At 44.3% G+C, this 16,036-nt stretch overlaps 1 protein-coding gene across 20 annotated transcripts in view; it reads left to right on the top strand.

Annotated features, from left to right (window-relative positions):
• The window catches only part of KALRN (kalirin RhoGEF kinase), a 489,190-nt gene that overhangs the window by 428,135 nt on the left and 45,019 nt on the right, over nt 1-16,036 (top strand). For 9 of the 20 annotated variants that reach the window (XR_012646383.1, XR_012646384.1, XM_075000963.1 and 6 more), the window contains 5 exons: nt 195-380; nt 3,923-4,094; nt 7,303-7,538; nt 8,788-9,035; nt 12,941-13,061. Coding sequence is in view for 15 of the 20 variants with exons in the window: in XM_075000963.1 (XP_074857064.1) it covers nt 195-380; nt 3,923-4,094; nt 7,303-7,538; nt 8,788-9,035; nt 12,941-13,061 (963 nt within the window). In the remaining 5 variants the exon portion in view is untranslated. Of the gene's footprint in view, nt 1-194; nt 381-3,922; nt 4,095-7,302; nt 7,539-8,787; nt 9,163-9,805; nt 9,869-11,814; nt 11,974-12,940; nt 13,062-14,544; nt 14,605-16,036 lie in introns of those variants that run through there. The other 11 variants (XR_012646382.1, XR_012646380.1, XR_012646381.1 and 8 more) reach the window with 4 other exon arrangements.

The raw sequence follows: 16,036 nt of genomic DNA, 5'->3' as shown, positions 1-16,036 counted from the left end.
TGTCAAGGAAGGCAAATACTGTCAAGCTGGGGGGATTCTGCCTTTCTGAGAATTCACTTCTCCTTGGAGACTCCAGTGTGTGTGTGTGCATTCTAGCAGATCAACCCTTGGACTATGTGTGGCTTTTGTTTTTGTTTTGGGGGTTTTTTGTTACCCAGGTGTGTGTTTAAGTTAGCAACTTTTTTATTTCTCAGGGCAAGCTGACTGCTCAGGGCAAGCTGTTGCAGCAGGATACGTTCTACGTAACTGAGCAAGACTCTGGAGGGCTGTCTCGGCCAAAGGAGCGCAGGGTTTTCCTTTTTGAGCAAATAGTCATCTTTAGTGAACTTCTTAGGAAAGGCTCTTTGACACCAGGCTACATGTTTAAGAGAAGCATAAAGGTAAGAAATAGAAAAGTCATATTTGGTTAGAGTTTGCTACTTAACCATGACTTTCCTGTGCTCTGGAGTGACTGGTATGTTTAAGGCTGCAGAGTGTTCCCATTAATTTTCAGTAATGTGTGAATCAAAAATAGATAAAGCCAACAATGCCGGTAAATCTGCCCCCACACAGGTCAGTAGGTGACTCCACAAGGTATGCAGCAAAGGGACGGTCTGAATAGCTAACATCTTGCCTGTAGCGCTGCATGAGTATGGACTAAAGATCATCTAATGATAGCAGAAGAAAGGGCTTGCCAATTTTCTCTTAACTAGCAGTGGAGGAGGGGAAATAGTACCAAAATGATCCCTGTTCAGAGCTGAGGCATGAGTTGCTGGAATAAGAATGTGCCCTAAATAGGGAACATGTAATCTTCACTCTTTGCTATTGTTAGACTACTTTTGTGTTGCTTGCCTATTTTTGTGTTGCAAGAGAATATTCAAGATGGAAATATTTGATTTGCCAACACAAACTAATAACATCCAGAGAAATTGTAAATCCTGATGTCTGTAAGGTCCTTTAATCTTAAAATAACTTCCCCCTTCCATTCTGGAGAAAGACATCATGACAAGAATGAATCCTAACATGTTTTTGTTTTTAAATCTAGATGGGAGAAGTTGACTTCTCCATAGGTGATTGTACTAGAAAGTGTACAAAAAACAGGTTCTTGCCACCAAAAAAAAAAAGAAATCAGTGGTATCTCTATCCACCAATGCCAAAACAAGCAAATGTTGGCTAGGACTAGCTGATAGTGTGAAACAAAACAAACCATGAGTCATGTAGCAATTTAAACACTAAAACAATGTATTAAATGAGCTTTTGTGGGACTGACCCACTTCTTGATCTGAAGAAGTGGGTCTGTCCCGTGAAAGTTCATCACCCAATAAATTATTTTGTTAATCTTTAAAGTGTTACGTGACTGCTGGTTTTTGTTAAAATACAGACTAACATGGCTACCTCTGTTACTATTCAACATGATAGCTTCAAGTTAATATGCACTTCAGGGCATGCCTTTGCTACATTATCTTCAGCTGTAACTCCAGTTTTTGCCCCTAACTCAACTCTGTGTATACACTGGTCTCTAATTTGGTTTGTGACAGAAAGGTAGCCGTGTTAGTCTGTATTCTGTCAAAACAAAAAAAGCAGTCTCGCAGCACTTTAAAGGCTAACTAATTATTCCTGTTAGTCTTTAAAGTGCGATGTGACTTGCAATTTTTTTTTTTGCTTTGACTTAGGTGGTGCTTCAAGCTTGAACTAGCCAGCTCCTCAGGTAGTAAACTGAAACTTGAGTGCTCCTCATGCTTAAGACAGGATATAGCTATTTATTATTTTTATGCTGGTGAGTTGTAGTAGTCTGCTAATTCAATCACTTGATGATTTTCGTGGTTTGATCACCACTTGTGGATTCTATCAAAACAAAAAAGCAGTCATGTAGCACTTTAAAGAGCAACAAAATAATTTATTAGGTGATGAGCTTTCGTGAGACAGACCCACTTCTTCAGACCATAGCCATATCAGAACAGACTCAATATATAAAGCACAGAAAGAAAAATTTGTTATCAAGGTTGGCAAATCAGAAGAGCAGAGGGGAAGGGATGTGGGGTGGGGGAGTTCAGAGTTAGGGCTCTTTTACATACTTTGTTTTATCTAACTCTTAACTTCCTCACCCACCTCCCGCCGCCATCCCTCTGCTGTTCTGATCTGCCAACTTTGCTAACAGTTTTTAACCTCGGTGCTTTATATATTGAGTCTGTTCTGATAAAGCTATGATCTGAAGTGGGTCTGTCCCACAAAAGCTCATCACCTAATTATTTTGTTAGTCTTTAAAGTGCTACGTGACTGTTCTTATGCGATAGAATGCAGACTAACCCAGCTACCTCTGTTACTTGTGGATTGTCTGTGCTTAAATTCTCCAGCTGGCAACACCATAGAGACTGCCTGGGGTTCTCCCATCTACATAGAGTCTACATCAGCAGTGTCTAATAGGAATTCATAGATTGCCACACTTCTGTTTTTGTCCTCTTTCCATATTTGCCACATTATATTAAATATTGAATTGTCTAAATAAATGCCCTTGCCCTAACTCCAGAGGCAGGCACCCCTAGACCCCACTTGAATTCAAGTTGTGGGGCATGTGTGAAGAGTGGGCAGACCGCACTCCACACATGTGGTCCTTAAGAGGAGCCACGTTTAAAGGCTCCAAGAGCTGCGGGTTGGCCATCCCCATATTTGCCACAACATAGTGTCCTATTCACCACATGTGGTGAGAGGTGAATTTACTGGACATCATTGGTCTACATCCACCCCCTTCTCCCCAAGCTGCAGTAGCTGGGTCAATAGATTGCTTCTATCCACCAAATGGTGTCTGTGCTGGGGATTAGACTGGCATAGCTGCATCTCTGAGGTGTGAGAAATCTATTCCTCTGACATGGAGCTAGTGAATGGAAGTTCCCAGTGTAGAGCAGTCATCACTTGAGCTTGCCCTCTACTTTCAGAGGGAACATGGTAATGAGGGATTTTGCCAGATGCTAATGAGGAGCTGCCATGAATATGCAACTCATGAGCATAATGGAGGACAAGCGCACCTCAAAAATGCCACTCTCCAAATGCAGGCTACCCATGTAGCTGAGGGCTTTTGAAATGAACCCCTGATTTCAAAAGCCCCTTCTTCCCATTTGGCTTCGGGAAGAATGGCCTTTTGAAATCAGGAGGTCTTTTGAAAAGGCCCCCAGCTACACAGGTGGCTTGTTTTGAAAGCAGCATTTTTGAAGTGTGCGTGGCAGCCATTATGCTAATGAGCTGCTGCATATTCATGGTGGTGCCTATTAGCATCTGCTAAAATCTGTCATTACCATGCCTCCTCTGAAAGGAGGGGCTAGTGTGGCCACAGCCCAAATGTTTGCATGATCATAGAAGGCCTAAGGCCTTCTCTACATTTAAGAGAAGGTGCTGCAGAAATCATTTTTCCCCCCCACCCCCGTTTGATTTTTTTTTTTAGCAGGTCTAGTAAAAATGCACTAAAGCAACTGCTGATTGCACTTCTATCACTTGTTACCCCACCCAAACAAAAGCATAAGCAGAGTCTCGGATTCCCTGCAGTAACTCAGTCTAACAACATGGACTCCAGCTATGCTAGTCACATAGCTGGAGTTGCTTGGGTACTTTTAAGTTTGACATTACCCCTAATAGTCGTTGCATAGAAAGTGACTTAGAGGGAAAATACTGCTGGATTTAAAAAAAAAACAAAAAAAAAAACCAACAGAAAATGCAGATCTAGGATGTTGAGAGGTCTGGGATAACTATTAAGGAATGAGATTTATTTTGCCTGTAGAATGGCTAGACCTTCATTAGACACTGTTAGGAACTTCAGGCACAATGGCATTTTGTTCTCCTGATTGATTGTAATCAAATTCTAGTCTACGTTCTGGAAGAAGGGTGGTAATTTTTTATATTTGAATGCTGCTGAGCCTTCTCCAATGTAACGTTTCAATGGACTTTATTGCAGATGAGCTACCTAATCCTTGAAGAAATTGTGGATGATGATCCCTGTAAATTTGCTCTGATGAGCCGGGAAACTTCAGAACGAGTCATTTTGCAGGCTGCCAATCCTGAAATTCAGCAGGCTTGGGTACAGGACATCAGTCAGGTCCTGGATACACAGAGGGACTTCCTAAATGGTATGTAGTCTATCTTTGCACCATGTCTCCTGCATTAACAGGAATCTACAACATTCAGATGTTACTTTCTGATGGAAAAACACCACCATCAGGTTCATAAGGAAATACTTTGAGCAGAAAACTTAATCCAGGCAGCCCATTTTTAAGTAGCATTTGACACAGGGCTAGGCCACATCCCAGAGTCTCATAGAGGACTACTCTACATGGATCTTCCCTTTATCTTGCAGAAGAAAGGCTGAGGTGTCTTGTACAGCCCTACTCCATGCAGCAATCTTTCTGTGTGGTGGTGGTGGAGAGAGGCTAGATAGCCCATACATGGGGATGGGAGAGAGGTATATAATGACACCATTATCCTCAGATCTTTAAAGTGTCCCACAAATGCCATACAGTCATACCCCGAGATACGCCCATTTGCGTTACGAGAATTCGACTTTACAAGGAGTTTCATTTAATACCCCTACTTCAGCTAACGAGGCATTTCTTTGCATTTACGAGGACTGATTTGGACTTTGCGTGCCTCAGTGGGATGCAGCTGCCCTGCAGTGGGGGAGAGGCCGCGGCTCCAGGCAACAGCTTCGTGCAGCTGCTGCCCACCCGGTGCATCTTTCTGCAGTGCAGGAGCCCACCTCCTGAGCTGGGAGAGGAGGGGCAGCACCCATCTGCAGAGCTGCCGCCCCGGGCACCTTGACCCACCTTTACCTTGACACTGTTGTGGCTGGTCTGGGTCTCCGCCTCAGTGCTGCAGCAGCAGCACCCCAGCCCAGCCCAGCCAGTGGACGCGGGCTCCCTGCGCTCCTGGTGGCGTGGGCCAGGGCTGGGCAGAGGCTGGCAGCTCTGGTAGGCGAGCACCGAGGGGATGGAGTTGGCCACGTCTGTCTTGACGAAGAGGCTGTGCAGGGGGGCGGCGGTACAGTGGGGAGAGGTAAATTCGTTTGAGTCCCGACAGTAGATCATGCTGCTCTGCGAGATGTGGATGCTGGGCGTACAGCCCATCCCAGCCCCACCACTGCCGCTTACCTCCCCAGGCAGCTAGGAGGCCACCGTCGCCCGCCCTGCGCAGCTGTGCCATGGGCGCTGCTTGCGGCGTTCTGTCCCGTTTAGCACCTGGCTTGCCTCCCGCTGCCGCCTCAGCTGCCACTGGCAGGGCCTCTCTGCAGGGGAGCCCCATATGAGCATGGCATCGCCCCTCGCCAGTCAGGGGCCCCCTGTGCCTGCCTAGCTCTCCACGCGGCCAGCCACTGGCACTGCCCCTGCCCTGCTTAACCTAGGCTGCACTCAAGACGGCCTGTCTTCCCATGCCCTGCCCTGCCCTGCCCACTCCCTTGCACTGGCCCCGCTTCTGCAGCCGTGGGCAGCTACCCAGCTTTGCGCCCCCCTCCCAAGCACTCTGATATCCATTCCCCTTCGCAGCCCTGTCTCTGCACCAGGGACAGCCCCCCAAAAGCAGGTAAACAGCCATGTTATAGAGAGAGTAATGAAGGGAAAATGCATTGTTAGGTTGTGTTTATAACTGGTTTTAACTGTTGAAGTAATTGTGTTCATTTTAATGAAGTTTAGTGTCACTTTAGCATAAATGGGTGTAAATTTTGGGGCATAAAATTTTTTCACATCGGAATTAATGGTAATTACGTTTTCAACTTAGGAGAATTCACCCTAAGAGGGGTTTTTCAGGAACGAATTAACCTCGTAAGGTGGGGGAAGACTGTGCAGCTCCATGCTGTGTTAATGGTTCCGTGGAATTCTTGGCTGGCCCAGGAACAAGTGGGGGTCTCACTTTACATTGGAGTCATGATTGCTGCCAAGTATGTGGTTGGTTCAGTCTATTCAGAGACTGGTCCCACAGGTTATAGCCCAGGGAGCCAAATCCCTCTTCCCCAACAGCATGCTACTGAGATGATACCTGTGGTGAAAGCCTTGCACAACTTCCTCACTTTTTCAAGGTCATGTCTACTGATGACTGTTAACTGCACTCTACATCGTAAATATAGTAGCACCCACAGGCCATTCTTAGAATCCACTCCTTCCAGAATGGCCTTGAGCGTGCATCCCTAATACTGTGAGGCTGGCTGCCTCTGAAACAAGAGCTAGAATAGTCTCAGCTCAAGTGTTTGTACAAATATATCCAGAAGTGGTGCTCTTTTTCATTCTCCTTCTCCCTTCAGAATGATAAATTGGGGTATTTTGCCATTTCTCAGCCTCTTTAATCACTTCACATTTCTCTCTAGTTCCCCACTTCAAACTACATCTAACTCATGATTTATGATTGACTCCTCTCCTCAAGCCTGCAAATCCAGCCCTTCTCCCCTACCACTTCCACCCATCCAAATCTTCTCCGCTCTCCACCAGCTCAAACATACACACCTATTTCCTACCCTTCATTTTTCTTTACCAGTCTCTCCACAGCTGAACGCCTTCTGTTGATCCCTGGCTCACTGTCTTTGGTTGTGCAAAATCCTTTGACTTGGCTTATGGCCTGCCAACAGGCTTTCTTATAACCGATGTACAGGGCATCTGCTGGAATGAATGAACAGCTGAGGTTAACATTCTGATGTCATCCATACCAATTGCCCAGTTGGTCGTCTTTTTGCTGACACTGCCCGGCACCAATGTTGTTACAATCATGTATAAATCCTCCATTTTGTCAGTGGGGTAGACTAAAAGACTATTCTGGTCCCTTCTTCTTCGATTCTATACAAAGACCTAACCAGTTCTGAGTAAACACATGTTTGGTGATAATTTAGTAGGCGAAGTTTCTAGTCTAAAACTTGTGAAATCTGACAGGAGTAGGTTTTCTGACCCCTCCATATTTTCAGTAACTCTTTGCAGCCTAGATGGCAAGAACTTAGATGAATACACACTGCTTAACATAGGGGTTTTGTCACTGGTACTAACAGTAACATGTTGAATCATGCTGATGTGGGCTGTTTGACATAAAACATGAACTTGTTTGTTTACATTGAAGGGCTAGGGTGTGTTTAGTATGCTAGGGTTCAACAAGCAACTTTTCATTACATTAGTAAGAGGCGTCTTGGGTTTACTCCTGTACATTGCTGCAAGGAGGGCTCAAAATTTTTTTAAATGTAAAGGTGCTCTTCCCTGTGTGATGCAGTTGAGTATCCCTTGGATTTACTGTGAAAACAAGTTGCATACTGCATGTTGGCTTACTGTTGCAAGCAGTGGTATATCTGACGTTCTTCCTCTCCTACAGCACTACAGTCTCCCATAGAGTATCAGCGCAAAGAAAGTACCTCAGCAGTAATGAGGCCACAAGTTAGAGTGTCTCAGCCAAACAGCAGACCCTATTCTTCTGGTCCAGTAGGGCCTGAGAAGCCTTCAAAGGCTACAAGCCGCAACCCATCTCTGCCACCCCTGAAGATGTCTACCTCCAATGGCAGCGCGGGGTATGAACACCACCAGCCTGGGGACAAATATGAACAAAGCAAGGTATTGTACATCTGGTCATGATTATGGCCAGGCCTGTTTTTCTTTAACATGGGATATCCATGAAACTGAACTAATCAGGTCAGCAGAAACCAGCCTGCTGACCCAGTGCACAACAAACTAGGTGTCTACAGCTCAAAGGTGTGTCGACTTAAACACTTGAAGCTCATGAAAAATGTGGGGTTCATAACCCTGGTGACTGAATTTGCCTCTTTATAGGTCTTGTCTGAATGTGAAATTCGTACATCAGCTTTCACAGCATTTTTTTCCTCCACATTCTGACTATAGATTGGTTTTGCTACATTTAAAATGCAAAGCAGTCTTGTGTTAGCACTCTGGGGCAAAATTACTATTGGACCAAATGTGAATTATGATATGAACCAGGACTCTGGGTTTAATTTGTAGGGTATTTGGTTTACTAGGCAACTTTTAAATCTTAAGTAGAGACTTTTTTTCTTCTGGTATTTTGTTTTAAAATCCCCAAATTATTTTAAATTTACATCTGAACACAATCCTTTCTTCACTAGTATAACACATCTGAAAACTGTGTCCTGGGCAGCATTCCCCCTGACTTTTCCTACCCCTGGGAAGAATGAATTTGATGTCCGTCCAATATGGAAGTGATATGTGACATACAATCTTTGTAGCATGCACATAATACAATTCATATGGCAGGGATGAGGCCAGGGGGTCCTGAGTGTGGCACAGGGTTGGGATTCAGGAGAGTGAGAGCTCCAGCTGGGGGAGGGGGGTTCTGGGGTGGGGCTGGGGGTGAGCAATTTAGGGCTGGGATGGGGGTTCAAGGACACTAGCTGGGGTGCAGGCTCTGGCGTGTGGCCAGATTGAGAGGTTCGGGATCAGGAAGGGTGCTCCAGGACTGCTTTGGGGAGTGAAAATTCCCCCCCCCGCCCCAGCAGCACCTGGATCGGGGGGTGGGAAGGAGGAGAGAAGAGAGATGCTTCTCCTGCCATAGCAGCTCTGGGGGCTCGCATTCCAGCTAGGGCCTGGGCTAGGCTTCTCTGGCTGTGGCAGGGAGAGGGCCTCTGGAGCCAGGCTAATTTGGGGGGGCGGGGGGGCGGTGTGTGACTGTCCTCTATCTAGCAGGTCCACATGTTGGGTGGGCTTCTTGAGTGTGTCTGGAGTGCTAACTAGTCACTGTACAGCTTATAGAAAACTTAAGTTCTGGCTGGTCTCTTTCCTGTGCCTCAGCAACAGATGCTTAGTGTGAATTTTTGTGATGTCCACTCCACAGAGTGACTTGGGAGAGTGCAATGGGGCCTCTTCCATGGTGGTAATCAAAGATTACTATGCACTGAAAGAGAATGAGATCTGCGTGAATCAGGGTGAGGTGGTTCAGATCCTTGCCGTCAACCAGCAAAACATGTTCCTGGTGTACCAGCCTGCGACTGATCACTCCCCAGCTGCTGAAGGATGGATTCCAGGCAATATCTTGGCTCCCCTCACTAAATCTACTACAGATAATAACGACGGAAGCATCAAGTAAGTGCCATGTTGGCTTCCCTGGGAGCAGTATGTGGATTTTTGAGGAAAAACAAACAAAAAAAAAATGGTAGGGATCCCTGCTGATTTTTTTTATCTACAGTGCCATTGGAACAAACTATGAATACTCAATCCACAGCATGGGGCGACCATGTTGGATAGCTGGGTTTTGGTTATTTTGGGGGGTTTTTGGTTTATACTTTGTAAAGAATTTAAAATCCTAGACAATTTATTTTGACCCATTTTACATCAACATGGACCTGATTGGACTGGACTTATTTATGTTACATAAGTTACTAATATATATATTGGTTATAACAGCATTTAGCAGAAAATCAGGCCTTGTGTTGGACTGAGGCCTACTTCTCAAGGAGGAGAGATTTTGTTGTCTATGGCAATTGCTTTGTACAGCTTGTATCTTTTCTAATTATTTTGACTTCTTCTGTTCACAGTAACTTTTTTGTAAAATATATTTTTTGTTGGCAAGACTCCCTTCTAAATACATTCCTGTATAAAGTATTTTGCACTATTTAAAGAAACCCACGTTGATGAAGTCAGGTTGTGCAATATAATGGATAGTCGCAATGTTCATCATTGTACCTGTAATGTATCTAATTTTAAATGTACTATTTTAAATATGTAAAATAAATTTTCACCATGAGCATGTTTTAATGAGGTAAAAAAGGACTAGTTTGACCCGTTTTGGTTTTATGTTTTTTGTTGCTTATTTAACAAATGTGTGGATACTCTTTTTCTTTTCTGATTTTTAGAAATTTGTCAACCTGAAATGACTAAATGCAAGAAACTGTCTTTTTGGTATTTAAATACAGAAGGTACAACCCTCTTCAGTAATACCTGTTTTTTTAACATCTAAAAGTATTAGCATGATGGATACTAAAAAATCTTGTCGCACATGAGTGTCTCAAGGTGTAGATTTGAAAAGGGGGGGGGGGTCTTAATTACCAATATTTCAGACAATTGATTTCTGCAAAAAGTTGGCACATCTGATCTTGTGTAACAAGTCATTGCTCCTTCTCAAAACAGGTATAAGATGGTTTACTAAAACTAAAGGCATTATTTAGTGAGTTTCCCAGAGAGACTTGATAGCATTCTTCTCTAACATTGAAGTGAAAGTGTGTGCCATTATATTTTGTCAACAGCATTAGATTGCCCAATAACTAATGCCAAATTGAAACTTCCTGTACAGTCATATGTGTCAGTGATTCTACGAAGAGAACTGAACAAACTTCTAGGCTATTGTTACATTGACCTGTACTGGCAGCAGTATGCAAATGAATGATCATTTGCATATTTGGTCACCAGGAGAGGCTGCTGCCAGTGGGGGGGGGGGGGGGGGGAGAGCTGTGTAAACATGGTTCTGTTGGTGAACTGCATCGTGCCCCCACCACCACCACCTTTGTTGGCAGCTTCTTATTCCTAGTAACAATCTGGCAACAAAGTTGGGGGAGGGGAGTTTCACTGGCAGAACCACTTCTACACTGCTTTTCTCCTGCTGGCAGCAGCCTCTGCTGAGGAGAATACACAAATGAGCAGCCATTTGCATTTTTGAGACCACCTATTTGCAAACTGCTGCTGACAGTTTGGGTAAGTGTAACTGCAGCCCCAGTGAATGAAGCATTTGCACTTCTCCCCTTTGAGCTTTAAATCTAATATTCTCTACATGCTTTAGGAAAAAAAATAGTTGCTTGACTGAACTAATGTATTATTTAAAGCATGCACATGAGCAATGGCTAACTTATGCATGGTCTACAACTTTGTCCGTGCAACTACAAATAATGGTTTAAAAACAACAGTGAGATAACTTAGGGCAACCATATGTATAGACAGACTAGTCATCTCCCTGTCCCAAATAAGGGACAGGGAGATACGGGGGTTGAGGCAGCTCCTCTTGGCTCCACCAAGCTTTGGGGGGGGGGGGTTGGTAAGGAGGTGGCAGTCACCAGCCCTCCCCTGGAGCTCCAGGGAAGTGGCAGTGACATGGCAGCCACCCACACTCTCCCCCCTGCTTCCCTGAGGCTCAGGGAAATGAGTCCCACCAGCATCTGCACCTGTGCAGCTTCTGGTGGAAAAGGTCAGCCGGAGTGACTGCCCCAATACAGGACAATTAGTACCTTTTTAAATTTGGCCTCCCAAACATGGGACTGTCCCGCCTAATATGGGATGCATGGTCACCTTATCGAAACACCATGTCAAAGCATTTACAGTACACTCTTCGCATCCTGTTCTGCTTGATCTTTCTGGTGATGGGTCAGCCAGATGAGGATAAGAGAAGAAGCACATCAGATCACCACTGACTTGCTACATATCTTCCAAAAAAAAAAAAAACAAACTGGTGGCAGCTTTGCAGTGCTTGGATAGCTCCCACCTTCTTTGCATATCCAATTTGACTGTCCTATATCAATGTCAGGCTAAATGCCAGACTTTACAGATGAGAGGTTTATATAATGCTGCTTTCTGGTGCTGATCTTCACTGAATGGGAATGCCCATGACTAGTTGTCAAAGACACACACTGCACATGACTTTGTGTTGCTGTAGTGTGGACAATAAAAACTGAAGCAATGTCCACAGCCAAACAAACCAGCTTAGACTTGTGCTGCTGTGTATAGCTGTTGGAGGTCTAAAGTTTCAATCTTACCATGACTTACTGTACTAATCTGAAGCCAAAACACAATGAATACACGCTGTAGAATTGGAATACGCAATGTCTACTGTTTCTGGGGTATAAGATTGTAATGTCCAATTTTATTGGCATCACAGGTCATCATTGGAGTACATGCAACTTCTGTAAAATATCAAGGCACTGTAGATGCGATATCAGCCAAACACTGGACTGCAAACAAGCAACTGTCAGAAGACAGGATGCTGGGCTTGATAGACCTATGATCTGACCCAATATGGTTGTTATGTTCTTAAATCAAGTTTGCATGCTGTAAAGGTGGGCAGATGTAACACAATGCTTGTATTCTGCATCCTACCTCGTTCCACTGCTGGTTTTGAGAACTTTGTACTTTAGATGAACACGGGGGGGGGGGGGAACCCCATATAAAATGGTAAACATCCTGCTAAACAAACGTATATATTTTAATGTCTGTCATAATTTGTCTGGTCTGATCTGTTTTTTCTCTGGTCTTTGCAGCACTTTTTTTGTAAGGGTGATATGACCTTTTTACTAAGGATAAGGTCGTGGAGACAGTAAATAGAAGCTGGACATGGAAATCACTAATTCCATGCTCAGTTTGGTCAAAAAATTTTGATTGGATAATGTTGGAAAATAGGAATGACCACGTGCAACTATGTTTAACAGGAAATGCTTGGCCACAAGAAGTATAGCAAAGTTTGTAGTTCTGGAAAACATCTCTTGGAAAGTTAATCATCTAGTTACTGTTTTTGTGTGTTGGAGGGGAGGGGGTTAAAGCTTTTCACGTTCTTAGCAACACTCAGGGATCCAGCTTGAACTTGTGAACGCTTGTGCTTGCTGTATCAACTCAGATGATTGAGACCCACTCTGATCATATTTTCAAGCAGTGAAACTGATGTATTGATGAAATTTAGAATTGGATTGGCACTTGTATTTGTCGCAAACCTTTGCTGAAGTCCTTGAAGCCTGAAGATTGGATAATCTAAAGTTGATCCAACTCAGTTTTCTGTTTAGTAGAAAGCCAGTTCACTAGATAAATAGCAAGCATGGCACGACATCTGCTGGTAGAACTGTTGAGATTGTCTTAAATAACGTTATTGCTGAACCTGAAATAGATGCATTGCTGCTGACCTTCACTTTCTAGGGAATTGCAGTACTCACAAGTGTAGCTGCTGGTCCCATTTCCACATCCTTCCTTCCCTGCCATGATCTGCCATTTGATTGGTGCATTTTTTGGTACAACAGGAAGTCATGTTCATGGCATACCCTGCGCATGAGAAAGCGGGCGGAAAAGGAGACCAGTGGCAAAAATGAAGCCAATGGGCCACGTAAATCCAAGGATATTCTGGGCACCAAAGTCTCTGAAGTGAGTAAGGCCATCTAAAGCTGTAGGCCACTCTCCTGCTTCCCATCTTCCTCACCCCCTCTGGAGAGGTGGGGATGATGCTTTTTTTTTTTTTTTTTTTTTCTTTATATCATTTTTGGTAGTTCCCATAACAGGATTTTGCATGCAAAATAAAATGCAGCCTTTGTGTGTGTGCATTTCCCCCCCTGCCCCCAGCATCCAAACTGCAAGTAAGTATTTCTTATTTATGTGGCATATTTTAAAAATAATCTATGCACAATGGATGAAATGCAAAATGTGGACCTAAGTAATTCTTTTGCTCGTTTTACCTTTGCTAGTCAAGGTGAAGCAACAGGCCTGTATGAAAGCTATTGAGTGAAATCTGGCACCACTGAAGTCCATTGAGAGTGTTGCTGCTTACGTCAAGAGGGCCAGGATTTCACCTTTTATCTTACGCTATTCAGGGTTTTCAAAGTTCAAGTCAAAGCTAAGTGTAGAGGGAGAGGCATCCTCAGCCACCCCCCTTTTCCCCTATTAAAAAGTGGGGGTGTAGAAACTAGCCTAGATCCTGATGTGGCGGAGGACAAAGGGGAAGCTTTTCCATACCAAGATGTATCCTTGTAGAAAAGATGATTTAAAATTCAACTTCTACTATAGTTGAATGCTTAAAGGTTGAACCTCTCTAGTTCAGCACACTCTCTCATCCAAAAACATCTGTGGTCCAGCATTATTTTAATTAACCAGATGTCCATTTAGCAAGGGAGTGGCCAAGATTCCTGTGGTCCCAAAAATTTGCTTACAGCTACAAGTCCTGGCTCTCAGTATTATGTGAGGTTATTGAGCTCTAATTTACCCCAAATGTCTTTGAAGAGCCCAGTAAATAGTGGAGGACTTGGTAATGCTGCTAGATAATATTGACCTCCCATGGTCTGGCAACTTCTCTCCTTTGGTACCAGTTAGGTCCAGACAGTGCCGAATTAGAGGTTCAACCTGTACTTCCCAATTCATAGCACAAATACCTATAAAAGCTACTAAAGGAGCCTCCCCAGCACCTACCTGGGGCTCATTCACCCCACAAAGACGAGGAAATTCTTATAGCAAAATATTTATGCAAGTGAGAGATGTGTGAGATGCATATGGGGGATGAGGGGGAATGCTATTACTCTGAGTTGACTGCATCTTACACTCACTGCACGTGGGAGGGCTACAGAAGACCTAAGGTAGCAAAGAACCAGACCCAAAGAAGTACTTGGTCTAGCTTGGCAGACAAGCTCTTCTTTCTGTTGCTTACTTTGCTATCTTTTATTACTTGAACAACTGTGGCAAGATTGTTACCGCTCCTTTTGCAAAAGCATGTTGCTGCCTTTGTTGGCTTTTGAGTTTTAAAGCATTTCCTTTACCAGTGCACATTCCCGTGCTGCTTGCAAGTCTTCTGCTACTCACACAGCTTCGCCAATCTCTTCTAACTTTTTATACTTTCTTCCTCTTCATGCTGCCAAACAAGGAGACGAACAGCTCCGAGGAATCAGAGTGTGATGACCTTGACCCCAATACGAGCATGGAGGTAGAGAGAGCCATTGTGATATCTTTTCCAGGGAATATGCACCATATTTCTAATTGGTTTTTATTGGGTATACTGAACTTAAGTAGAACATACAGACAGCCAACTCTGAGAACCTGGATGGAGCTTGGGCTAGTGTTAGGGGAAGGCAGATAAGGCATCTATTAAGAGGTCTGAGAATTCTCTCTTTAAGGAGTCTCCATTTACTGGATATCCTCAGCCAAGGCCTCTAACAGTTGTAGGATGGTGAGGTTTATATAGAACTTCTCCAGGTAGGCTAGTGGTATAAATAATTATAGCCAATGCTATTGTGCTGATGGACTAGATAAATTTTTTAAAGTTCTGGGGCAACAAAAGTCAAGATTAAATGTGGTCTTTCTTACGTCAAGCAGGCTTATTTGCTTGTTAATAATAGCAAGCGCCAGTTGTATGCGCATCTAAATGTTGCACAGCCATCTAACAGCAGCACTAAACTGGCCTTTAGTTCAGAGAAGGCTCACGGGGGGGTGGGGGGGTAGACCTGATTTCATGTTTTATTCCAATGTGAGTGAGTTCAGTGGAGCTATTCCTGACTCTCAGCCAGGTCAGAGGAGAATCAAACTGGACCTTAAGAACTGTAGACATTAAACTAACAATCCCAATATAACAAGCACTATATAAATCTTCTGAGACAATCTCTTGCTGAAAGCCTTTGCAGTCCAAACCAACAAGGATGAGTCTCAAGTCTGTTTCTCAGCATGTCAGGAAATAGACACATGTCTGGTCACATCTGTCATTTCACCTGCCCAAGCATTCTCAAACATCTTAACTAGGGGCTTCAGTCAGAATCAATATGGAGAAATGTAGCCTAAAGGAAATCTTAAGCTACTTTTTAAGACTGTACCAATTCAGGCTATAAAGTTATCATTCAGGTTTAATTACACATTTAATAGTACATTCTTTACAGATGTCACGAGAGTTAGTTTAGGGCAGAGGTGTGCAACTATTTTTTCAACCATGACCCACACTTGTCTCAACCCCCAGGTTGAAGCCTCATAAGCCCTCTCAGCCCCAAAGCCCTACCCCCCACCCCCATCTCCATCTTCCTCAGACCGTGAGCATAGCTTGTCTCCACAGCTGCTGCCTCTCCTCTGCTGCTTCCCCTACTGCTGCCTCCTGTCTGCAGCTCTCTGGCAGGCATCCTCCACCTGCAGGTAGATGGCTCCCTGCCCTGCTGGCTTCCTCTGCTGCGGCTCCCTGCTTGATCAGCTTTCTCCTCCAGGGTCCCCTGCCCTACCAGCTGATTTCTGCAGGGCTCCCTCCTGCAGCTGACTGCTCAGTGGCTCTGGAGGCTGCCACCGCTTAAACAAAAAATTCCATTTAAGCAGCAGCAGTGACGGCAGCAGCCTCCAGAGCCCCAAGAGGAGTCAGCGGTGGCAGCCCTTGGAGTGGCAAT

This window comes from Carettochelys insculpta, chromosome 8, assembly GCF_033958435.1.
Source record: "Carettochelys insculpta isolate YL-2023 chromosome 8, ASM3395843v1, whole genome shotgun sequence".
NCBI classification, from domain to species: domain Eukaryota; kingdom Metazoa; phylum Chordata; order Testudines; family Carettochelyidae; genus Carettochelys; species Carettochelys insculpta.
The sequence above is the reverse complement of the archived record's forward strand: the minus strand, read 5'-3'. Positions and strand labels throughout refer to the sequence as shown.